This window comes from Alligator mississippiensis, chromosome 1, assembly GCF_030867095.1.
Source record: "Alligator mississippiensis isolate rAllMis1 chromosome 1, rAllMis1, whole genome shotgun sequence".
NCBI classification, from domain to species: Eukaryota; Metazoa; Chordata; order Crocodylia; family Alligatoridae; genus Alligator; species Alligator mississippiensis.
In genome coordinates this window covers 137,693,691-137,720,207 of record NC_081824.1, presented here as the reverse complement: position 1 = coordinate 137,720,207, position 26,517 = coordinate 137,693,691, and the positions used below count along the sequence as shown (strand labels likewise).

The 26,517-nt window shown below is 39.5% G+C and overlaps 1 protein-coding gene across 3 annotated transcripts in view; it reads left to right on the top strand.

Annotated features, from left to right (window-relative positions):
- The window catches only part of WTAP (WT1 associated protein), a 42,700-nt gene extending 16,532 nt beyond the window's left edge, over positions 1–26,168 (top strand). For 2 of the 3 annotated variants that reach the window (XM_059714573.1, XM_014596783.3), the window contains exons 4-8: positions 2,877–2,935; positions 6,317–6,444; positions 17,571–17,749; positions 22,621–22,775; positions 24,919–26,168. In XM_059714573.1, the coding sequence (XP_059570556.1) occupies positions 2,877–2,935; positions 6,317–6,444; positions 17,571–17,749; positions 22,621–22,775; positions 24,919–25,502 (1,105 nt within the window). In that variant the 3' untranslated portion in view covers positions 25,503–26,168. Of the gene's footprint in view, positions 1–2,876; positions 2,936–6,316; positions 6,445–17,570; positions 17,750–17,961; positions 21,819–22,620; positions 22,776–24,918 lie in introns of those variants that run through there. The other variant, XM_059714574.1, reaches the window with a different exon arrangement.
- Positions 26,169–26,517: the final 349 nt, after the last annotated feature.

Below are 26,517 nucleotides of genomic sequence, written 5' to 3'. Positions count from 1 at the left end.
CTGCTGCAGACAGGTTCTACCTGGAGAAGAGAATAGAGGCTGTTGCAGGGAAGGATTATTGTTTCCATGCAAAAGTTGAAAAATGACATGTTCTCAGTGAAGGGTTTTTATTCTTGGATATTGTGTTCCTTAGCTTTTGAGTTTCAACCTTCAGAGGTACTGAAGATTGGCTGTATAGTAGGGTTCTTCCTGATTTAGGAATGTTTTAACTCCAGGCATCCCAAAGGCTCTAGAACACTCTGACTAGTTTCTTTCTCTCCTCAGTAAAAATGCTCCCTTATCCAGCTTGCCCAGTAACACGTGAAGGTGGTTTTGTCATCTGTGTGCGTATAAGGGTTTTTTTCTCTTTGCAGTCACAATCTGGTGGTTTGTTTTCCAAACTTCAAGACGTTCTGGTAGATTATTTCCAAGACGATAGGAAAAATTGATAGTCTTGGCCAGGACGACATGTCTACTGGAGAGTTTTTTCTAGAATTCATTGAACTTAATTTGGGATTGAGAGAACCACTGTGGTCTAGTTTTGTGTTTACGTAATGCAAATTTGGGGAACGATAAGTTTTTGTTTTAAATAGCATTCAGTGTCAATTTCAGTAAGCATCCTGTGCTCAGATCTCCTGAATCTCGAATGGAGCTGATATAAAGTCCCTACAGTTCTGAATAGTAGATAAAGGTGCTTCCTTGTGTGCCATAAAACTTGAATATTAAGGTGATTTGTCTATTCTGTAGATACTCTCTTATCTATCTTGTTTTTTGTCTGAAGGTGTGTATAGTGCAATGGAACAGTGTTTAAATAAAGGGATGAAATGAAAACTGTTTATATGTAAATTTAGACTTTAAGGTAATCTCTTGCAAGGAACTGGCTGAAATATTTTGGAGCCTTTTTTAATACCTGAGGTTTAGGGTATGTTCAGTATTCACAGTCCTTTAACTGTGCATGTTTAAGATTTGGGGGGAGGGGCAGGCATTGGATTTGAGACCTAAAGAAAACTTCCTGATTTAGATGTAGAAGACAAGATCAAGAATGGATATGATGTGTTGTTTTCATAGAATTGGTATATAAAGTAATTCAAATCTTAACTGATACCTACCTGGCTTGAGTCAAACTTGGGATTTCTATTGAAGCAGGTCTTCAACAAAGAACTCTTTCAGTGTAAGAGCATGGCTTACCAATACCTAGGTTTCTTGGGGGCTTTTTGTAGGAGATAAGTGAAGTGATCTCAGACGTACTAAAATTTTTATTTGGAGACGGATCACTCCCTCTCTTTCAACTGAATTTTTATAATTTTACCTCAGAGTGCATTATTTTTTCAGACTTCATGGCAAAAGGGAAAGCACTTTGCATATTTATAAGCAAGGAGAAGCTGCAAAGATTTTGTTGATTTGTGTGAAGAAGTTTGAAACTGCTGATTTTCATAATTGTCAACTACTCTCTTATGTTGGACTTTGCTATTTTGTATAAGACCTCTTTAAGGCACCCATTCAGTTAATTACATAGGTTTGACAGTGGGCTCCTTGTTTATTGTGTCTAGTTCCATGCTGTTGCAGGCAGTAGCATCCTATAATACAGGGGTCTGCAACATTTTTGGGTAGAGTGCCAAAAACATCTGTAACTTCAACTTGTAACATGTTGGCATGCCTGGGGCAGATGGTGAGGGAGCCACGAAGGGCCTAATCCTTGTTGTGACCATGTAGCCCCAGCCCCTTCCCTGCCAAAGGCATGTGTGCCAAGCAAAATGTCTTTGGGTTCCACACTCTGGCACCCATGCCAGCGGTTGCCTATCCCTGATATAAAAACTTTCATAAATTTATCAGATTTTATAATGAAGTTGTTTATTTCCAGTATTCCTGGAAGGTTATTCCAGAACCTTGTTCCTCTAAAAGTTAAAAGCTTCCAATTTCCTGCCTAAACTTATTAGTGGCCAGCTTTTATACTCTTTTGTTCTTATAACAATGTCAATTTAAATAGTTCTTTCTATCCCTGGTGTTTACTCCTTTGAGCTTTTTATAGCGGGATCATTCTCTCTCAACGCTTGTTTTGCCAAGCTAAATAAGACAAGATTTTAATAGTTCTTCATAGGGCAGGATCTCAGTTGGCAGCAGAGTGCCTTTATGGATCCAGAAGTCTAGTTTCTGGCACCCATCTTAAGAATTTGGCCAAGATTCTGACCTGACCAGAGTTTTATTATTGTAAACTTTGGTGTTCGGTTGGTGGCTTGCACACTAGATTAGACTTCTGATGAGTCTCCCTGAATTCATGGATTATTTGCATGGGTTGTCCCTGGCTATGGTAAAGATGGCTAACATTAATAGTCACAATGACTATTTTGGCCTAAACTAGTCAAATTTGGCTCATTAACTTTAGACATTATTAATTTTGAGCTGTTTCAATAGCTTGGTGGTTTCTTAACCTCATTGCATGCTAATTCCTTTGTAATTAATAATATCTTGACATACCATCTGCTGTTTGTCTTTGTACTTTTCATATCCTCTTAGTGTTACTGAACTTAATGTTTTGATTGTTTTGAAGGACCGTATATTTAAATCAAATATTCCCTGCATTTATAATTAAATGATGAAGGGTTTGTGCACTTGTCCATAGTAACACAAACAGTTCCTCTTGGATTCTTTGTAATTTTTGTTTAGTGTCTTTCTAAAAGCTGAAAGTTTTTCTTTTGAGCTGAGAATTTTAAACCTTTTTTCTGGCTAAAAGTAACTTCCTTATTTTTAACCTATAAACAAGGTGTAGTTGCATATTTTCCTCCTGACTTCTTTTTTTAGTTATGGTACACATGTGTAGTCTGAGTGTACTTACCCACTTTTGATTTAGCAAACTGTTTCAGAAATTTTTTGTCTTTTCTTTTCCTCTCCTATAATAGGTGGAAGCAATATGAAGCATACGTACAAGCTCTGGAGAGCAAGTATACGGATCTTAACTGTAAGTTAGTCCTGTTTCATTTTTAAGTGATAAAATGCTACATAAATGTTAACTTAAATACAGAGCCTCAAGTAACTTCTGTGCCTTGTAAAAACAGTAGTAGTGGGGGATAATCAGTCAACATAGGTTGTCTGGCTGGTCACTGGTCACAATATTTGTGAAGTATAAAACATGGAAAATCTGCATCCTCCTTAATGTAGATCTTAGCTCTTCCAAGTACCTTCAGCTACCCTTCTTCATACTGAAGATATTCCATTAGTTTTTATTTTTGTTTGTCTTGGCAGGTTGAAAATTAATAACTTGTCCAAACTTCCAGAATCTTAAAAGGAACCCAGACTTGGGCAGCCCCAGCCCAAACCCCCTGCCAGGAAGAGCATAGCACTGTCCCTGGCTTCAGCCTGCAGCAGCAGCCCACCCTTGCCCCATGCACAGATCTGGGGGGCACATGCACCCATGCCTCCCCTGGGGGTGTGCGTAGTGCCGGGAACCGCCCCCTCTCTGCGGAGATGCTCCCCACCCCCCGGAGCTGCAGCTGTCCCACAGCTCACCTCAGCTGGGCAGTGCCTGCCTTGGCCCCACTCCCTCCCTCACCATGGGGGCCTTGATCTCTGCACCTTCCTTTCCTCCCCCCCCCCCCCAACAGACTTACTAGCTGGATGCTGTTCTTCAAGCTGCCACGCTGGCAGCGTGCATGTTGCAGCTGCGCATATGCGTGCAGCATTCATCAGTGACGTTATTGGCCATGTCAGCCAAAAAAAGCCAATTGCTGATAATGTCCGTTTTCCTTTTATTGGTGCTAATTATGATACAGACCGATGTATTGGTGCACCTCTACTATATACTGCACATCCGCGCTCACCTGGACGCAGCCAAGAAGTTCAAAATATATTACTAAATAATTTTATTCTAATTGTGTATTTAATTTAAACATACTCTATTAATTTATTCAGCTATGGAGGCCTGTAGTTAGAGTTCTCTAATCTGGACAGATGTTACATTTGAAGCATTCCACACAGTAAGCATAACGTTCATAGCCAAAGAAGCATTTAAAAAATGATTCTCAATAAATAAGGAACATCTTTGGAGCGTTTTCTTTTGAAAGGCTTCCTAAAACATCTATATCCTCTATAAAATGTGATGGAGGAAGGGGTTGCTTGGTTCTCTGGTATCCCACAGTGCTCTCTTCCCCCTACCTTCCCACATGCTGTGCCCCTCAGCAAGGGTGTAGAGCAGGGTCACACGTGCTGATCACTCTCTGCTGTTCACTTGGCCATCCTCTACAGTCACTGGAGCTTGAAAGGCATGCAAAGAATCTTCCTATCTGCTGTATAGCACTAAAGAGCTTCAAATGTGTATCTATTCGTAGCTTCATTTATCCTTTTTTTAAAGAGAAGTTGAGAGGAAACTTCAGCGCTACTCTTAATGGGGAAAGTTGAACACATTTTAGAAAGTGCTGAGCTACCAGATATGGTTGTTTCATTAATTGGCTTCACAGGTAGAAGAAGAGCCTCTTCTTTGTGTCCAGTAGTTCTTAGTTTCTGTTGTGTTGCAACCCAATTTTTGGTTGGTTTGCACCCCCCCTTTGCAGTTAGATACCATCTGTAGTAACTGAGTTTGCCACGACTCCTTAATTTGGGAAGCTGTGTTTTACTGCTCCTCTCCACTTAGTAATCTCAAATGTTTTTGCTGCTGTCATTGACTCTTCAGAATGGCCTTTTCTCCTTTAAAAAACAAAAAATCTGAATGACTTGATGCTTATTGGTGTTTTGACCAAAGGTAAAACAGTTCACTCACTCCAGTTTTGCTTTGTAAATAAGACCATCCTAACCCCACAGAAATTTTCACTGTAAAATGCTTCTGTCATTTCACATGCGCACTAGTGATCAGTAACGAAAACTGCTGCAGATAATGCATATACAGTGCACTATTTTTTTTAGAAATCCTTGTCCCAGAACAGGTTGTTTTTTAAGTTTTTCTTTAATTTGTATTAACAGAAACCAATATTCACATAGTTATAATAACCGTATTTAACTAAGTTTCAATTCCTGCCCATTTTAGAGGATAAATACTAAAAATATATGCTCCTCTATTTGCTCTATCTGATGTCTGTATCTGTTGTTAGTGAAATCATTTGCAAAAGTTCCGTTATTGCTCCCTAGAAGCAAGATGCATATCTGACACATCAGAGCAATTGCATAAGGGCGTGTATAGATGAAATGGGGGCTCTAAATTGAAGTGGTTGGTTTTTAAAAACACCGCTTCAATTTAGGGCCTTTTAAACCCATGTGTTGTGCACACACCTGAACTTACCTGCCTCTCTGGCAGCAGGGAGGGGAGGGCGAGCTGCCAGCAGGCGGAGCAGTCCCTGGGCTGCAGGCAGGGGGCTGGTGCTTCCCTCCAGCAGTGGCAGCACTTACCTATAGGCACCCAGCTCAGATGGTCCCATGGGGCACTGTAGCTGTGGAGTGAAGCATTGGGCCCCTGTGCAGCTCAGGCAAGCAGGCTGGTTCCAGAGGGGTGGGGGGGGAAAAAAAGATCAGGCTTGCCATTTTTCTTGGGCGAAGCCTGCCTTCCTAGGCTGCTGCCAGGCTGCCTGCACAAGCTTCCTGCAGAGCCCCTGGCTGCACGGAGCCCAGCGCTTTGCTCCGCGGCTAGGGGTGCATCAAACTAAAACGCCAAGGAGTTTGCTTTGGCAGCTGGAATTACTGTGCAATATGCCTCCCAACACATGCAAACACCAATACCATTGAAGCATTGGAAAAACATTTAACCCACTTTAAAGTGTAGTGCACACATGCCCCTCGTTTTGTCTACATGGTCTAAGGTATTGTGGGCCTGTACATTGGAATGAAGCTTCTAAATGCAGTTGAACTCCCATTTCTCAAGTTGCCTTATGTCTTGGGTTATGGCCATGGTGTTTTGATGCTCCAGTTTGAGTACTGTCTACAGCAGTGCTGTTTAGAAATTGAATAGTACTAATGCTTATTCCTCAGTTGCCAATTTCCCCCCCGGTCATACTATATTAACATCCGTGCTATTGGCAGCATATGAATTATGGAGAAGAAAAATAGTTTGTTTACAATGATGCTTTAACAGATGAGACTGTAGATAATGAGTGCTCAACATTTCAACAAAAGTTTAGCTGAAATGATCTTACCTGGGGAACTGATGACACATATTTAAAACTTGCTATAGTGGCTCTAATATCAAAAAGATCCTGATGCTGTGACCTTAAATGTTTCCTCTTTTTTTTTTTTTTTTCCTCGGTTTTGAAGTAGGTAAGGTAGGCAGTCGATGCTTTGTAAAACCCTTGCTGTTTTGAAAGTGCTTTTGAAAGGGAACTACAAATCTTGGCTTACTTTCTTTTAACACTCACATTAGCTAACGATGTGACTGGATTGAGAGAGTCTGAAGAGAAGTTGAAACAGCAACAGCAAGAATCAGCCCGAAGGGAAAATATTCTGGTGATGAGGCTGGCAACTAAAGAACAGGAAATGCAAGAGTGTACTGTAAGTATTTTAAAGGTGATATACTTTTTTCAAAATGTTCCAGGTACATATATGCTCAGCCAAAGGCGTGTTGCATGCAGTTACGGTTCACACGAAAAACGCGATCTAAAGAATGTAATTTTAACAATATTGGAAGAGTATATTTTAACTTGGACCAATGGTTCTTAACTATGGTGCTGCAGCACCCTGGGATGCCATAAAATCCTTTTAAGGGTGCTGTTCAGTATTAGCACTGTTAGGCATGTGAACACCACACATGATCTAAAAGATGAATGCAGAGATTTCAGTTGGGGGTCTGTACTGAAAACATTCTGGCTTTTTATGGCCTTTCTGAGGTTTCTTTGCAAGAGAAGAATTGTTCAGTTATTAAAAATAAAAACTTTTAAGAGCTGGCATTTTCCAAGAAGTGTCTTGAGTCGAAGGAGTAGAAAACCACTGGCTTAGACGCATTAAATTATTTCATTAATTTAATGAAGGTGTTCTTCTCCTGACAAATTTATTAGCTGACTTGTTGCTTGAGGGTCTTTCATTTTCATATATAGTTTATCAAGTGATTACTTTTTGGACAAATTTATGTTTTAGGTGCAGTGAACTTTACTATCAGTTCTGGATATGAGAGCAAACTGATTCCTGGAGCATTAGGCGTAAAATACCCTATTGCCAGAACTTTTAGGTGAATCTCTGTGTTCGGAGTTAATTTGCTAGGTTTTTATAATTCTTTCCACTTGTTCAAATGGATAGAAATTTTATAGCTTTCATGCAAGTTATTTGAGTTTTCCTGCAACATTTGGAAGTCAGGTTTTCTGTCTTTCTCAAAGTTCCTCGGTATTAAATGCATCTTTTTCTAGACGTGCACTGATTATATCAGTGCCATATTAGATTGGTACCAGTAAAAGAAAAATTAACATTATCGGCTGTTGGCTTTTTTTGGCTGGGGTAGCTGATAACGTCACTGATTAAATATAATACACCATCTGGCCGGGAGCCCTGGACATTGCATGCCTTTGCACAGATGCACACATGCATATGGCCAGGGATGCAGCTGGGCAGTGTAGAGAGCAGCGCCCTGCAGGTAAGTCTGTGGAAGGGAAGGGGCATGGGGGAGGGCAGATAGAGGCCCCCACAGTGAGGGAGGGAGTGCAGTAGGGTCTGGGGGTGCTGCCCAGCCAGGGTGGTGAATAGGACCAGGGGCAGGGAGCAGGATGGAGCTGCGAGAGGCTCGTCCAGGGGCTTGGGGGTGGGGGGTAGCTCCCCGCTGCTGCATCCTCCCCCTGGGGGAGGCATGTGGGGAGGGCATGTTCCTCCCCATCTCCCCGAGATTTATGTGCAGGGTGGATGTGGGTGGGCTTGGGGCTCTCCACTTTGCTGCCTTTGCCCCAGGGGATCTGTGTTGGCCATGTGTCCCTTGTCTGCCTGGAAGCAGTGGGGCAGCAAGTTGTGCCTCCTGCTGCTAGTTGGGCAGGGGATGAACAGCTGATACAGAGCCTCTGGGGCAAAGGCAGCGGGGCAGAGAGCCCTGAGCCCACATTGGGCAGCCTGCATCTACCCTTGTCCTGCTTGGCTTCACTCCAGTTAAGTGTCCCGGCACTTTAAAGTAGTGGCAAGGGTGCTTGAACTAAAGCTCATTTGGCAAGATTTAGTTCAGATGCCCCTGCCACCATTTTTTAAGTGCCAGGACGCCGATCTTCTGGACGAGCTGCCCATAGCTTCATTCTGTTCCCTGTTTCAGCCCTGGGTCCCATTCACCTCTCTGGCCGTGCAGTGCCACCTGCCTCCCTCCCTCCCTCCCTCCCTTCCTCACTGTGGGGGCCTTGATCTGCCTTCCCTACACCCGTTCTCTCCCCCATGCCCCTTCTCCTCCACAGACATACCTGCAGGGTGCTGCTCTCCACCTTGCCTGGCTTCCTTCCTGTAAATCAGTCATCGGATCAGTATTGGCCAATATGGCTGGTTAAATAATCCTCTATCAGCCAAGAAAATCTTTTATCAACGCATCTCTACTTCTTTTCTACTTCTACCTTATTCCTTCCTTTGTTTGTCTATGTTTCTTTCCTTTTTCTCATTTTTAATTTGGTCTTTTGAGAGCACTTTCTTTCTTACATTGTCTTGGATCTATTTTCCCTTTTTATACTCATTCTGTATTTGTATTGACCTTTCTTATCCAGTCAGCTGTTTTTCTTCACCCAGCACTTCATGAAAGCTGTAGAAAGATGTTATTGACCTAGGAGTTCAACAGTTTATCCCCTCATAGGGTCTGCTTTCATGAGAAACAAAAGCCTTACCTCTTTCCACAGACTATCTTTGTAGCCACCATCATACTCCCTATCCATTTATTTATTTATTTCCTTGCTTCTTCATTCTTCTGTCCCCCTCCTTTCTCTGATACCCTGACCCCAGTGGGGTCAGGAGTTAGAAACAAATTATGGTCTTGTCAGTTTTAATTATTTCTCTGGCTAAAATGCGAGAGAAATGTTTGCAAAGATCTCGCTTATTCTTTTTTCACAAAATTCTTTAGTCTTGCAGTTCTTTGTATTACAACCTTACCTGTACCATAATATTTGTCTAACAGAGTGTGAAAATTCTGCTGCTAAGTTCGCTGGTCAGGAAAAGCAGTAAAAACAGGATTATTCTATGCTGTTCAGGAATTTTCAAACATTTTTCAAATGGTGGACTTCAAGATGTCTTGGACAAATATGGGATTCCTTCACCCATATTGAACTTTTAAGCATGTCCTTGCTCACCTTCTTTCTTTCATGCTTCGGTTGCTAAATGAATAATATCACTAGATTATAAAAAATAACAAACATTGTTAATTATTCTTATAAGAAATTTTCAGTTCAGAGAAGTATTTATGAAAGCCTTAGAGGAGTGTTTGTTTGAAAAACATCTCAGACTAAGCTAGTTCTCTGACCAGTCAATTTATAATTCGGTTTAATTTTTGAATTCTTCAGGTGAGTATATGTGGCATACTGTTCACCTGGCAAGACAGGAACTGTATATGCAAGGTAATAAATTGTGGGCATTGCATAGAATTTGATCAGTTGGAATTCCATTGTTAGTACCTGTGTTTGTAGCTGTGATAAATACCATACATCTTACTGTGTTACATAGATTCCTTTTACAGGTGCTGCTGTTGGTTTTTTGGCGTGTTTTTTTTAACTTTTTCGTACAGAGAAAAATGCAAAAAATGTGGCTTGATTTGCTCCTTAAAATTTTGAGATGTTTGGGACATCATAGCAATATTTCCTAAATTTCATAACAAGTAGTTGATTGTAGGTGGGGATACTACTTTTTCCTCTATCAAATATACTATTTAGTAGAAGCACAGCAATGAAGAAAGATGGTTTTTCCCCTTTATTTCAGATGCTTTGTTCATTTCAGTTTGTAATACATTGTTTCAAAAAGTTTGCTAGTCTTCAAATGTAGGAGGGAGATGACTGTTTTGTAGCACTGGAAGGGAAGTATTTCTGTAAGTACATTAAAAGCAATATGGATAGAGTAGCAAAACAAAATTAAAATGAGTTGTATATTCAGTGCTGTAACTGAACAAGAAGTTTCAACTGTTGCATGCAGTTACAAATTTGTTAATTGTGTCACTTTGATTAGGGGGAAGCAGCCCCCAAAATAACAGCTCTTACGTTTGTATTTTATAGAAATCAGGCTGTATGGTCAATGTACTATGTTTGGTACAACTTTAGATGGTACAACACCCTCTCAGATGACTTCAACTAGATTTATCACTCCTTTATATCATCTAGACTCAGAAAATACCAATTTCTGCTTAAATCTATAATTAATTATTTTACTAGTATCATTTTAATAATTGGTATACACCAGGGGCACCTGGCCCATGTAGGTGGAAATATGGTAACAGGAGAATTGGGGGCTACCAGGACTCTGGAAGCTGTGGCAGTTGATGTGTCTGTTTATCATTTAGCTGCCAAATTTCCAGCCATATCAGGAGCCCAGTAGGCACTATCTAAAGTGCAGTTTTATATTATCCTCTGTGTGGGGCTGCTCATGGGGCTGGAGACTTGGTGATAGGAGGAATGGTGGCTATCTGGACTCCAGGAGCCATGATGACGAACACTGTTGCCAAATTTCCATCCCTGTGGGCCAGCTCAAAACTATGTTCTGGATCCAGCCCATGGACTGGCCCTGCGTTACTCATTTGCTCTGCCAAGCCATGTGAGTTTGACATTCCTAATCTTTATTATATTTGGTAGATTTATGGTTCAATAGTATTTATTCATCACGATTGAATATTAAAATGTCACAGGTATGTGCACGCTAAGGTAAATATTTTGTAACATCCTGTATAAATAATAGAAAACCGATCTGTATTCTTCAGTATATTAATAGCCTATTTCACTTAATTGTATGGCAATTGTTAATATTGCCCTAAGTCATGTGGTATGTGATAGGTGTTATTGTTTCATTTGTATTTTCCATGATACTTCTGTGTTTTGATAAAACTGCTCACGAAAGATGCCTGACTTACTGTCCTTGAAACTTAAGTGCTTTGTAATTGCTCAGTAGTTGCAGCTCAGAGTGTAGCTATGTAAACTTAATTTCACTGCCCCTTTTAATGCGTTTCAGCCTGGTTCTGTTGAAATAAGTCTGTAATCCAGTTTTTTTGCCAATTTTTAATCCTTTGTCTGAAACTTTTGGTGTAGAGTCTACTTAGCTGAATTTGCTGGAAATTTTCAGTCAAAAAGAGTCAATCCATTTCAAAGAAAGTTGAGTGGCTTAGAAATGGTTTTTGTTTGTGTTAATTTTTGATAGCCTCTTCTTCAAAATGCTGCAATCTCCTGGGTTTTGGATTGGGAACTTGAAAATTACCAGAGACAACCCTTTTATCAGGGCATGCCTTTTACCTTTCTTGTGAAAATTCACCCAACTCTTAACCAAGTTATAAGCCTTCAGAAATAGCACATGCTCAGATTTGCGTAACAGCTTGAGCTGTTGTTCACTGTTGTTAAGCTGTTAAACATTCTCCAACCTGGTATTGACCAGGAATTTCTCTGTAGCTGCAATGACACATCTGGGTTCTGGCACTGGAACTGAAAACAGAAAATAAAAAATGTATCTGATTTGTTCTCTTCTATTTCTGGGTCCATGGAGCATGGATGATGAAGCTTTACATTCTAGATTCAAATAAAAAACAAACTAGAAAGTAGATCGAGACAGGAGATAAGTGGGAGGACTTAGATTGGTTAGGCAAAAAAGAGCCAGGAAAAAGGATGAACAAGTCAGGAGAGTCCTGGAACAGGGAGTTGGGGGGACAGTCTGGAGGAGGAGATTAGGATGAGAAACCTGAATGGCAATGGCTGAGACTGAATAGATGAACAGTATGTGACTGGGGCAAAGATCCAGGTGTGGAGAAGAATATGGACCTGGGGAAAGATATATTTGAAGGAAATTGGCGGAAGAAAGTTGCCTGTGAGAGGGAGGAGAATGGGTAAAATTGTCAATTGGAACACTGTCCTTCCTACACTTGGAATGGGAAACAGATTGCAGTCTAATTTTTCCTGTTCTGTCACAAAATTTGTGAAACTCACTGGCAAAGTGGGTGTCTGATTCTTTTTTTTCTTCTAGTGTTGACCCAAGTTGAGGATGACAGCCAACTTGACTGTTTTGGCTTCTCTATCAGCTCAAGCAATAGAAATGTTAAGAGATGGATCTGAAGGACTTAGCGCTGCTAATAACAAATAATCCTTCTGGATTTTAGTGTGATGTCATACGTGAACTAATTTTTCTTGAAATTATAAATGACTATTAAAATTTATAAAATCAGTTGTTCAGAGCTCTGGCAGGAAACTAAGAATTCTTGTTTTAAAGCAGTGGTTTTCAACCTTTTTTTATACCAGGACCCATTTGTAAATATCAGTGGCCACTCCCAACCTAGTGCCCTTCACTCCTGAACCACTGCCCCCAGCCCTTCAGTGGGGGGGGGGGGGGGGGGGGGGGGGGGGGGGGGGGGGGCAAGCAGCCCCAGTGCAGGCTGGAACTCTGCCAGCCTGCAAGGGAAAAGCCACAAGTTCTCATGTTTTTCTTTTTTAAAAGAATACATTTTTAACGTTTGTTCACAATACTTTCATATGTTCTTCCGACTCATGGGTTGAGAGATGCTATTTTAAAGGAAGTGTGTGGCAAATGAGTCCTGGGGCTGTCTGCAGAACGATTCAAGATAAAATACTGAATAGTTTCTTATTACCCGAGTACCACTGTGCCTTGGATGAGTCAAGGATCTCATAGATGAAAATTAAAGCTTCTCAGTGCATGTTTACTATGGAGTTACTTTAAGTTTATAAAGGCAACCTTACTTTTAGGATTTCCTAACTCTTAGCTGCTTGGCTTTTCAATCATTATGCTCTGTTAATGTGTATTGTGGGGTGGTTGTTTTTTTGGAGGGAAGGGGGTGTTGTGATCTTCTCATTTTAAGTGCCAAACTTCGTTTGAAGGAAAAAACAAACAAACCATCTTTGTGGTAAATTTTGCTGCCCATGTGAAATTAGTTGAAAGACTACCTGTATCCGTGTAGAGAAGTGCAGGAAGGCTCTTGTGATTGCATTGTAACTTAAATTTTACATAAAGTGCTAAAAGTTACAGTGGGCTAGAACATAATGACTGTTTAGCATATGGTGGGGAGTTAAGGGGGGGGGCCCTTGGAGCCTCCCTGCCCTGACTAGGAGGCAGGGGGTGCTGCTGCATGCAAAGACATGGGGCAGAAAATTTTCCAGTGCTTTATTTTTCCATGGAAAATTTTCCATTTCTAAAAATTCATTGTTCCATAAAATTCTTTAATAACAATAAATGGATGCCGATACAATATTAGGCAAACTTGGCAGCCAGGAGAGAATGTCTCCATTCATATGGTGGAAAGGATACTGTAACACCCGACTTGTCCAGGATTGCTCTAAGAATCCTAAGCATTCCACCAACAGCAGCTTCTTGTAAATGGAACTGGAAGGCTTTCAGCTCAATCCAGACGAAAAAGAGGAATAGGCTAACAAATGAACGCACTGCTAAGCTTGTTTCTATTTCTCAAAATCTCTTGCTTCTGGAGACTCAGAAGCACAATTAGCGAAGAAGATGCAGTGTGATAAGTTGCCCTTGCCCATCCTCTGACGAAAGAGAATGTGGTTAAAGTAGTTCTGAATCAGATTTGCCTCAATCTGATTCTGAAATGCCACTAACAAGTAGTGCAAGTGATTCTACAGATAGTGACAGTGAAACTGGAGGTGCTGCTATCACCTGTGGAAGAGAGTTAAGCTCTATTGAAGTAGATGAATGGACAACCACAGCATATCATGTACAGTTCTTTGGATGTGTTCAAGTTAGTGTGCCAACAGTTTTCAGTGCCTTCGTGGTTTTTGTCAAATTTTAAACAATGTAAGGGAAGTGCATCCTATTGTGTATTGTCTTTATATTTTTACAAGTATTCCAATAAAAATAATTTCTTTTCATGTAAAGCTTTGAATTTGTTTGAATATAACATTTAAACCACATTAAGTGTCCTATATTTAATATTTTTCCTAATCATATATTTCAGTTCAAATACTTGTGGCTATTGGGACATAAAATTAACATGGGAGTACTTTTTTAGTTTTGTTTTCCAAATATAAATCAAATAAACATGCTAAATCAGATCACGCTCTATTTAGGGCATTGGAAAATTTTCAAATTCCAAATTTTCCAGAAAACCTACATCTCTGGCTGCATGCCACTTGGCGTGCTCTGCTGGTTCTGGAGACTGCTGTGAGCAACTAAAGGGGCTAGCCCAGGGGTGGGCAAAATACAGCTCTTAGGCTGGATCCAGCCTGCCACTTGATTGTGTCCAGTCTATGGCTGCCCTGCCTGCACACATCCTGTACCTGCTGACGGCATCACACTGGCCCCAGCCAGCATACACAGCTTCCTGGTGTGGCTGCCTGCTGTTGCTGCAGCAGCTGCCTTAGGTATTGCTCAGCTTTTCCTGCTCTGCTGTGTCACTCTGGGCAGCAGATAGTGTGGGGAAGTGGAGGTGACAGGTAGAAGCTGGAGCTGGGCAGCTTTGGCATTTTATACACCTACCTTTGTCTGCTTCACTGGAAGTCCAGCACATCAGAGCATATTCAATTTAATTGAGTCTGCGGAGCATGTGAACTAATGTGCCTGGCACTGCATGGCATATGTTTGTATAAATGGTGAAATGAGCAGCAGCGCACAGAAAATGGTGGCAGTGTGCTTTTGAATTAAAACACCTTTGTGTTGCTTCAGAAGTGCGCTGCTGCCATTTCTCAGGACTGATGTGCATTTTGCTGTTTTATACAAGTGCATGTGCTGCAGCGCCGGGCGCTTTAAAAAGTGCTTGGTGCTGCAGTGCTTGCATGTGTATAAATGCCCCTCCTGCCCCAGTGCATGGGGCTAGCTCCTGGCTGCCTTCTGCCTGCATAGCATGATGAGCAGCCACCTGCAGGTGATTGAGTCGGTGGAAGCAGCAGGGGTGCAGGAGGAGGAGGAGCTGCTGGAGGTGGGAGGAGCCAAGTAGTACCTAGTCAGCCACTGGGAAGCTGTATGTGCTGGCTGGGGAAGTTCTGTCTGTGGATATGAGGTTGGAGCAAGGCACAGGCTGCCCTGGGCAGGAGTGGGCAGGGCTTGCTCTCACGTGGAGCGCTGTGGGCAGCCGCAGCTTGGGTGCGGCAGAACGTATTGCCTGGGCAAGCTCTCCCGCAAGCGCCTGTCTCTCTTCTCCTCCTCCCCACCCCAACTGGCTCCTTGGACCTAGCACGTGGGAACCCCCTACCCCCCCACATATGTGAATACCCCCCACCTCCCCTCCACGGACATAATATACAAGAGTAAGTCTTTATTTTGAGCTATTATGCAATCACCAGTATACACTACTAAGAAAACCATAAATCAGGACAAAAAATATATTTTTTAAATCAAATGTTGAAGTAGATGTCTGATTTTTTTTTTTTTTTTTTTTTTTTAGTATACAATTTGCTTTTTAATCTGTAATTTGTTAGAATGATATCTTCTGAAAGATTTTGTGCATGGCCCTTGTCAGCTTACCTAAATAATTGCCCAGCCAAGCCTGGGGCCATTGTTGGCACTGCGCACACCCCCACAGCCTCTCATCCCAACCCTACCTCCTCCCTCTCGCTGGCTGAGAGCTCCCTGGTGAAGGGAAGGAGATCTGGGGAATACTGCTGAGAGAGACACCATCCTTCTTTACCTCCCCCAGGCCAGGCTGTGGCTCTTAGCTGGCTAGAGGGAGGCGGAGGGACTGGGATGAAAGGCTGTCACTCACTGCCCGAGGGCAGGGTTCACTCAGCCCAGTGCTGAGACAGGTAGAAGAGACCAGCTCTGCCTGCCTGATCATGGGATGAGGGCAGAATTTTCCCAAAAGTAATGCTAGCTGTGAACCTGTACACAAGTTTGCTACGGTGCTTTGCCCTAGAGCGCTTTCATCTGATAGCTCATCAGATAAGGGTTAAGTTTTTGTGTGATTGACCATTTTAGAAGTGTTCTGTTGCTGTGGACATTTGTAATGTTACAATTGTAGAGCACTTTTGGGGAGCTTCATTGTGCAAAAAATGTAACTTGTACATGCCTGATGAGCAATTAAAGAAAATTTGTTATTTCAGTTGAAGCCCAAGAGAAATGGTACCATTTTAAGATCATCAGATTTTAAAATTTAGTCAATCTCTAAGAGTTTAAGTATTTTCAAGTACAAAACGTTTAAGTTTCCTCTCGTTGCTTCCCCTGTTAGAGTTGCTTGTCCCCCCCCCTCCCTTTTTAGTTGAGTGAAAGACTGGCCTAAACAAGATGCAGGGTAATGATCAAGCTGCCTGCAACATGCAGCACTGTCAAATGCACAAAGTAAAATATAAATGTTTTTGGTTTGTTTTTTTTTCACTTGCATGAATCTTGCTCCTCAGTTTTGCTAGTTGAGTCTGCTATATGTATAGCACCTTTTGGATGTTAGTGAAAAACCATGGAGGTATATAGTAGCTGATCCTTGCATCTTTCCGCAGGGTTTGTGTTAAATGACTGTAATGGCTAAAAATTACACTTCTCTCTCTGAAGTGTGGAGTTCCTGTCTAATCTAGTACCTCCTGTTTTTGTAACGAACTAATAAACAGTTGTATCTGTAATATAATGCAATGAGTTGGATTTGGAATTTTAAATGCTATTTGTTTGGTGGTCCTTCTTATATATTAAGACAAAGTTGAAAAAATTGATTAAACATTTGTGTCAAATAGTGGCAGACATGTCAAAGGCAAACAGGTAAATTTTACTATTATTCCCTTGGTGCAGGGGTCAGCAATATTTTTGGGCAGAGTGCTCAAAACGCATGCAACCTCAACTTGTAAGATGTTGGTGTATTGGAGGCGGATAGCGGAGCAGTTGTGAGGTGCATGACCCTTGTAGCAGCACAGTCTCTGCCCCTTCCACCCTGTCTGCCTCTGAGGTGTGCATACCAAGAAAAATGTCTGCGTGACATGTTCTAGCACCTGTGCTGGGGGTTGCCTACCCCTGCTCTAGTTCCATTGATTGTTACAAATAGGCAGCTTTAGTTGTGAATACTGCAACACAAAATCTGCTTTAAATTCATATAAACATTTTTTTTTTTCCTGAAACACTTCCTGAAGTCAAGCCTGGATGGAATATTACAGATAGTGCCTATTAGCATTACAGATGCCTGTCAGCAATCTTCAACACAAGCGTTTCAGAGAGTCATTTTGGCAGTAAAAACACTGTTTATGTCAGTGTTTCTGTTTTCACTCTGATTTGGCCTTTATTAGTTATAGAAACTAGTCAAATTCTGTTATCTGTAGGCCTCCTTTGAAAAGAATGGAAAAGCAGTAGCCTAAATTTGTCCTCTGCAAACTTGAGGTGCTATGGGGAGTTAGATTTAGAAAATCTTAATCTTGAAAGTAAACAATCACTTCTTTTCTTTGGGTTCATTTTCCTGCTATCTGAATTCAGTGCTGGGAAAATACTGAAGGAAAACAAGTTTCTAGCCACATCCTTGGTAGGAGAGATGTGATTAACACTGCCCATACTGGAATCACTGTAGAACTTTGTGTACTGTACTGATACTTGAATAACACTTTTTCTCTTGTTTTATGCAGAATCAGATTCAGTACCTCAAGCAAGTCCAGCAGCCTAGCGTTGCCCAACTGAGATCAACAATGGTGGACCCAGCCATTAACTTATTTTTCCTAAAAATGAAAGGTGAACTGGAACAGACTAAAGACAAACTGGAACAAGCCCAAAATGAACTGAGTGCCTGGAAATTTACGCCTGATAGGTAAACAAAAACAAATACTCCCCAGTCAAGACTTCCCTGACAGTCCCACTGCGAGAATGCTATGGTGGGACAGCCAAGTACTCGTTTCCACACCAAGACTCAGACGTTTTGAGCCAAAAAGCCACATTCTTATACTGTCCAGCTTGTAATGCTTAATGTAAAACTTACCAGATGAACCTTGTGTTTCAGCTTTTTTCTCCCCTTTGCTTCAGAGGCCTGATGGCGTCGGACTATTCTGAAGAAGTGGCCAACTCTGAAACAAATATCTTTCTAGACCATGTAGACACTTGCAAAATGGTTCTAATTGAAGAAAATAGAGGGAGAAACAGAAGTCTAAAGTCTGTGGCATACTGTGTCTACAGACAGTGTGGAGAGAGAACCTAGAGATTATAAATAATGAATTGAACATGTTAAATTCCTGTAAAATGTAGAAGTGGAATATGCTTCGCTCTTAACCTTGAGCCTAGTGACTTAGAGACACTAAATCAGTTTTGCCAATAAGACTGGACTTCCTGCTTGTTCACTGAACTGCTGGGTCAAAACTCAATGAGGTGAATTTTGCATAAGAGTTTGCTAACCAGCTTTGAATAGCCATGAGAGAGTGGTATTGCATGACATCAGTGGTAGTGTACGTATTTGATTGTTTAACACTTGGGCTCTGTAGCGCTTAACTGAGCCTAAGCCAACATGATTTTAAATAATGAATTGTTCTTTGGATGATTGGTAACACTGTGGACTTCTAAAAATTAGGACTGTACAAAAATGTAGGTCGTATCCATTGCAGGTTTTAAATTGTTTGAAGCAATAAATATATATTTGATCACAACTAGAATGTATAAGGAAACTAGTTGTGAGGAGTATTTCACTGCATGGTTCCATGCAGAAATGAAAATTTTTGTTCTCCTAAGAATGGTCTCAAATGCTCAGTATACAAGGCACTCACAATGGTAACTGTCTTCTTCAGTGTTGGTGGGATATTTTTCTTTTTGTATACATGGGTTGGGGTTTTTTTGGGAGTGGGGGTTGTATTACACTTTCTATATAAATGTGCCTTAAAATAGTTGTAAAATATAGTTCAAGGAACACTAATGGTCAAACTATGGTACTGTGAAACTGTGGGATGAATTAGAATGGGAGAGAACTGAGTTGCCTTCCTCTCTGAAAAGAAACATATTTAAATGCATGCATCCTCCTGTGGGTGGAATCAGTTGAAGAGCTTTGCTACTCTCTTGATGCCTCTTGGTACGGTATCCCAAGTTATTTGCCAGCCCAGTAATATGGGACAGCCCAGAATGCATGTTCAAGGTGTGTAATTATGGGGGAGAATTATGAAATTATATGGACTGGTATAGTCATTGTATATTTTTAGACTTGATTTCCACCTAGAATATTGAGGTTTCAATGACCAAATCAATTGGGCATTTATTTCATGACTCCACTGAACACTGGAAAGTTAAATGTTGTCAGATTTTACAAATGACAGCAGGTCCAACTTGTACTAAAAGCGATGCCTTATACAATAGGGAAACAATTTGTTTCATCATTTGAAATGCAATTTTATCAAGGTTAATTCAGTTTAATTAAACATTCATTCTTCAGCTCCCTTCAGTATGTTGAACCATTGAGTGTGCTTTAGGTAATTAATGCAGAAGATAGAGTAGTGTGCTTGTGTGTAGGCTTTTTACTTAAGCAGTGGATTTACCACAGGAAAAAATAAATATTTGCCAGAGGTTCATCTCTTTAATTTTATACATATATTACATTTTTTTTGTTATGGCAGTATTTAATGTTTTAACAGTATAGCATCAAATAGAGGTAAGACTTGCATAAGTAAATTGTGTTAATGTGTTACAAGCCATTTGTGTAAAAAAAAAAAAAAAAAAAAAAAAAATATATATATATATATATATATATATATATATATATATATATATATATGCGCACATAAATTTACTTTAATATGCTGTCAAAAAGGTAGCAATGGTGGATTCATCTGGCATCCTGTGCAGATTGTTTGGTTTATTTGGAGTTCCTAAATGTGGTGATATGTTTTGGTAGAAGTTGCTAAACAGATGTCTTTGGGATTTGACTCAGGTGTGACACTAAACTGACAGATTTATTACTACTTTGCCTTCCTTTCAAACAGAAGCATCAAAGAAAGTAGTTTTGCTAATATTTAAATATCCACAACATTTCCCAATATAAATTATTTTCCCAATACAAAATTAGCTTGAGTGTAATCATGGGTAACTGTATTATTAATGGCATGCAAGGAATTATTAATTCTATTTTAAATATTTATAATTGGGCTCATAACTTTCTTCTCAACAGTAAAGAGAGAGCCAAATTTCTCAAGCTGTAAAGGGATTGTTGGACTTTTTATTTATCCCACCCACACTTTTCCCCTTATGGCTCTTTTCCTTGTAACCTAATGCCTCTTTTCATAGCACCTGACCTGGTGTTTGAATGGGAGCATGGGCTCTTCCAAAATTCTTAAATGTCCTTACAACATGTCTGTTTCAAATCCCTTGGAAGCCCAAACTCAATGAGTCTTGTAGGATTTCACTACTATAGATTTGTATGTTTGTGTGATGTTTAAAGGGAGAGGAGCAAGGTGGATATAATCAAAGCAATGGCTTCACTAAGCCTTTTAATCACTATTGAGATTTTTGATGCACGAAGTAAGCATTTAAAAAAAAAAAAAAAAAAAAAGACCATCAGCAGAAACTTCACTTACAGAAAGCTCGCTACTATAAATATGTCTTTTCCAAGTCTAACGGATTACATTTTTACAGGCTTTGTAATGATGTATTCAGGTTGTTTTAAACATACAATTGAAAAATCTAGTTCTATGACAGGAATTATTTCAATATTTGCTTATTTTGATATCCCTGCATGTATTGACTTCTTATGATATAATTTAACATGCAATGTGAGGGTACTTGGTCACATTAAGAAATGCAAAACATCTGAAAAAATTAGAGGGGGAAAAATAAACTGCATTATAGGTAACTGTGCAAATTCCTATACAGGTAATAAATGGAGTAAATATAATAAAGAAATTTAACAGGCATTTGAAGTGGTTAAAGTTGAGGTTAATGATGGTATGCATTAATACAGTTGGGAATGGCTGTGTTAAGAAAAATTATGAACTCTAATCCAAAGTGGTTATGAATACAGAATAAAAACATATCAGTAACAGGAACTTGCAAGAGGCTAAATCATTTCATGTCTGCCTAAAACTTTTTCTAACACCTGTCATTGGTTAACTCCAAAGAGGTCCTGGTTTACACAGAGGAACTTATCTTAAACTGTTATTTGGATTGGATTGTACTAGGTCAGCACAATTTTAAGCATCAAGGACCTGACATTGGACTTCACATCAAGAAAAAGAACAGGTGGCTGCACTTAGCAGAGTTGCAGGCTTCCAGGACTACTTTACACAGCCAGATATCTTCTGGAGCAGCCCATCTGAAAGATGGAGAGTCAGTTTGAAGACTTTTAAAATGGGCAGAGCTTTTAAAAATTTAAAGTGTTGAAGGCTTGAGTGCTGAAACCTTAATTCATTGCAAGGTGCTTATTTGAGATTGACTTGGTTGGGCACCACTGTTGCAGGAAAGAACTGTGGCTGTGAAGCATACTAGTGAAACTTGCTTTACCTTTTAATCTTCAAAATTTCATTCTGTCCTTGTTACTTTATACAGCTCCAAGCTGACCTCCTTGGGCTTGTCAGCTAATACAAGTCCTGTAGTTGAATTTGCAATAAATCTGTTTAAGTCTGTTTTTTCCAGGGCTTTCACTTCCTGTGGTGGGAGAGGGGGAGGAAAAAAGAGGTCAGCTTCACTGTATTGCTGAACCTCAAAGGCAAAATATTTGTGATTTGCTGCTCTAGCTTTGGCAGATCACAAGTGTGTTAAGGGCTTTAGCTATCAAATTTTATTTTGTAATAAAATCAACTTTTATTGCCTATATATTAATTTGCATACTGGTTCCTATAATGCTTTATTTACACTGCCATTCTTAACATGAAGATTAAAGATGTGCAGGTGTTCCTGATTTGACAGAAAGAGCATATTGTCTGTTTTTTTTTGTATGAAGCATTGATCTCATTCGCTATCTTGATTATTAGATGCTGAAGGCCACTGTTGACTAGAAACCTGGTCAGTCCTAAAAAGTCACTCTTGTCCTGCCATTTTATATATTCTTCAAATACATTTCCTTTTGTTTTCCCTCTTTCACTGTGAAAGACATATAAATGGGAAGATGATTGTATCATTTATGGAAATAGACAAACTTGTTCCCAGTGCAGATAAATGAACTAAGAGATTTCTATTTTTCACTTTACATATTTAAAATAATAGAACCTAAACAATATTCAGAAGAATGAAATCCAGTATTAATTATAGCTCTGATCCTAAAAAAAACTTGAATGACTTGTGGAATATCTAAAGTAAGGGAATATCTTTAATGTTTGTAACTTAATCAGTATATTTTTATGCAGTACTCAAACTGTTAGATAACCAGGTAGATCTTTAATCAGATACTTGATTTTTTTCAAGAATAGTCTCATACATTCTGTGACCCTGTTGGTAGTCTGGCTATAAGTAACAAAAAAAGGAACACTGGCCATTTGTGTTCACAGTAATCAAATTTGCCTTGCACTCTTACGGAACAGCGACAGAAGATCAACAGACAGTGGAACAGCATGTGGTAACTATAGGGAGACTTTCTGCTATGACAATTACCTTAAAGCGTAATGTTCCTTTGTGACATGCAGAAGTCACATCTCCTATCCTTTTTATAATTGTAATTTGAGGAAAATTATAGAAGGTTTGTCTTCATTTTGTGATAGATGGCTCTTTCCTTTGCAGCCAAACAGGCAAAAAGTTAATGGCGAAGTGTCGAATGCTTATCCAGGAGAATCAAGAGCTTGGAAGGCAGCTGTCACAAGGACGCATTGCACAGCTTGAGGCAGAGTTGGCTTTACAGAAGAAATATAGTGAGGAACTTAAAAGCAGTCAGGATGGTAAGGGATTTTTTAAGAAAATGGAAACTGCCTTGCATCTGCACTGGCTTCATTTATTCTGCTGGTCATATGGCTATTGTGAATCATTCCATTTTATTGAGTATGAGACTATTTTTCTTTGCAGAATTAAGCTATATATATAAAAACAAAAAATAAAAAAAAACTCCAAAGAATATTAAGACTGACTGCCAAGGAGAGAGTTGTAACTTTGTGAAAGTGGGCACTAAGATTGAAACATAGTTTCCCTTGGAGGGTGAGGAGCTATTATATGGTATTCTTTGTTGAGGCTGCAAATACTGCTGTTGAATTAGGCCTAAAACTGTTCAAATTGAATTTAAGTTCGTGGGATGTGTTGAGGTCAAATTTGATTCGCTTCAAGATTACTAAAACAAACAAAATCAGTAGAAATCATCAGGAAAGTTGTGCTTGCTGTCAGGATTTCACTGAAAAATAGGCTGTTACTTTTAAAATAAAACACTTCCCTGCAGAGAATCTGCAACTGAAGCTATTTGTAAACTGATTAGTTTATTCTGTGGTTAAAAGGAAAGTAAAAGAATCCCAGACTTACAATTCCCAGTTCAGTGCGTTACAAAATTCCCTTACCTGATAGTGATGTTATAAGAGGCTTTCATAGGATGCATACTTCCTTTAAAAAAAAAAAAAAAAAAAAAAAAGGATTTAAACTTTGACACCGTAGCTGAAACCCAATTGTCCAGGTTTAGTAGGTGAAGTCCTGACAGAACTATACAGATTTTATTGAATTAAAACCTTTTGTGGTTTTTGGAGATGCAGGGTTTTTTTTTTAATCTTGTTCTATGTAGGATTGTTATGTACAAAAAAGTAAGTTTATTGAGTGGTACATGGCATCTAGAACAGCAGTTCCCTGTTTTTTTTCCTTCCTGGTCCCAGCTGCTAAAATTTGAATTTCTTTTGAAGTAACTTCCCCAACTACTCTAAGCCAGCGTACTAGGGGATAATATTTTTGCAACTTCTGGCATTAATTTTCAGTGTTACTGGAAAGGACTACCTTTTTTATTTCCTAAAAAAAAGCCGTGTTTAAATTCCTTCATTTACTTCATCTAAATTTATCAAATGCTAATTAAGACACGGCAGGCAAATTTCCTTTTTTAAGAATTACATCTGCTGATCTCTATGCTTGAACATAGTATGGAGCTTTGAGCTTCAGAATGACTTGGAAATAATTGTTAATGCTCAGAACGCATTTTCCATAGTGAACTAAATGTTCTTAGCAAGGTTATGAAAGTCCTGAGACCTTAGTAGCTTCTAGTTTGATTCTCTGCATAGTTGATCATTTTCTCTCTTGATTTTCTTTTCTGTAGCTGCACATGATCTGCGTTGTCATTTTAGAATATTTTTTTCAGAATTAAAAAACTCCAACTTTTAAAACCAATACAGAAGCTTTAATCTGTAAAGTGACAGAAAACTGCATTGTGTTCTGTTCCTTGTATTGATGCCAGATGAGGGTTTTTTTTGCCTAGTTTACAAGTAATTTTCTCCCCATTTGCCAACATAGTAGCCTCAGTGCGGACTGAGGAAATCAGTTTTCTCTTTATACATTACTGTTAGTGAAAATGCTGTAAACTTAGGTTAACTATTCTGTCAAGATTATCTAATATGCCAACCTTAAATTACTTTCTCTTGCATATCTTAGAGAAAAATAATCAAGACATCTGGCATTAAAGTAATTAATTTTGAACATCACGTGCCTTTTTATATTGCATAAACGTGTACTGTTTTTATTTTAAATTTTTGCTATAACTGCTAAACGATTGTACTTGGAAACTAATTTCTCTTCCAGATACATTTACTCTTATTTTTAAATAAGGCTTTCTTAACAGATCTGCAGCCTTCCTTTTGTCTAAGAAATGAATTCTTTCATACACCTGCTTTACAGCAGTGTAAAGAGTATGTTGATGGCAGTTCAGACTTTCCTCCTAGAGATCTCCTAAAAGTGTGTCAACATGGGGATGTGACAGCTGAAAACATAGGCCTTGTGGCATGGTCAGCCCGTGAATGTTTAGTAATCGTAACTCAAAGTAGATGATAGTTTTGTGTTTTATCTGTGAGGTTCAAGATATGAGCTATAAAGTGTGTGCTACAAATGTGTTTTTTTTCTATATAGAATTGAATGACTTCATCATCCAGCTTGATGAGGAGGTAGAGGGTATGCAGAGCACCATTCTAATTCTCCAGCAGCAGCTGAAGGAGACTCGCCAGCAGTTGGCTCAGTACCAGCAGCAGCAGTCCCAGGCCTCAGCCCCAGGTTCCAGCAGGACTCCATCATCTGAACCTACAGACCAGGGAGAGGCTGTGGGTAAAGACTGCAGTCGTCTGGCTAACGGACCAAGCAATGGCAGCTCCTCCCATCAGAGGACGTCTGGGCCTGGATTTTATAGGGAGGGTAGTGGCACAGAAGAAGACTTCCCAGCTTCTCCAGGGAATGGTAATAAGCTGTCCAACCACTCTGAAGATAGAACTGGCAGAGGAGGTGGTAGCTACATAAACCAACTCAGTACGGGGTATGAAAGTGTAGACTCTCCCACTGGCAGTGAAAACTCTCTCACTCACCACTCAAATGACACAGACTCCAATCATGATCCTCAAGAGGAAAAAACAGTGAGCATGAAAGGTAATAGAACTGTGGGTTCTCGTCATGTTCAGAATGGTTTGGACTCCAGTGTAAATGTGCAGGGCTCAGTTTTGTAACATTTTTTTCCCCCCGCAACATTTTTTTTATACAGTGTCACTTGATTTGGGAGAGGATACTGTCCAGAAACCATTTAAATTAGTGCATACTTGTCACAGTTTTGCCTTTTTGTGGGTTTCTTTTTGCTTCAATACCTCTGCCGCCACTTTGGAAATTTTAACAGTTAATTACGTTGAATGTTGCTAAAAGGACGTTTGTGTAGGCTCAAGTTATTTTTATATGAGTTAATGTGAAGTTGAAAATGGAAATTATTTCCGCAAAGTATAACATAAATGATGTCTGTACAAATCTGTGTATATCTAGAACCTGTGCTGTGTAAGGGCATTCTAACTCATACTGTTATACTTATTTACACCACATTCAAAATTTTTCATAATAGCTGTGAGTTTATGACTGCCAAGTTTGCCCAGTACAGTAGTTTTATCACTAAAAGACGGACTTATTGAAGGAGTCCTGTAGTAGTTTCAGTGTTAATTACAGTTTTTTCCACCATGCATTTGTGCATTTTCTCCTTAGGTGACCGAATGTTTAAGAAGTTTGTGTGCATAGTTACTCAGTTTTTTAAAAAAAAAAACTGTTGTATCCTGTTTATGCATATTGCTCTGTGACTCCAATATTATCTTACCTGTACTGACCAAACCTAAATAAAACTTTTAATAACCTAACTTCTTTACTTGCCTCCATTAGTTTCATAAGACCTACTAGTATGCTGTGAATTTTTACTCAATTTTTCTGTTTGGTTTTCCTCTACTGCCAACAGAGTAGTACAAGTCATACCAAGGAGTAAAGGTTTTTATGTGCTATTTTGTATTAATTTGTAAGTGCTTGTAGTTTAATTTCAGGTTAGCCTCCCTGGGCTTATCTTACAGGTTGCTGCTGCCTTTTTTTTATATAAGCAAGTGGGGAAAATTCTATGATTGTGGATAAAAAGTTGATATACATGAACCAGACTATTACAAAGCTATAAATGGTCTGTGTGCAAATACACAATATTAAACTTACAAAACATAAAGA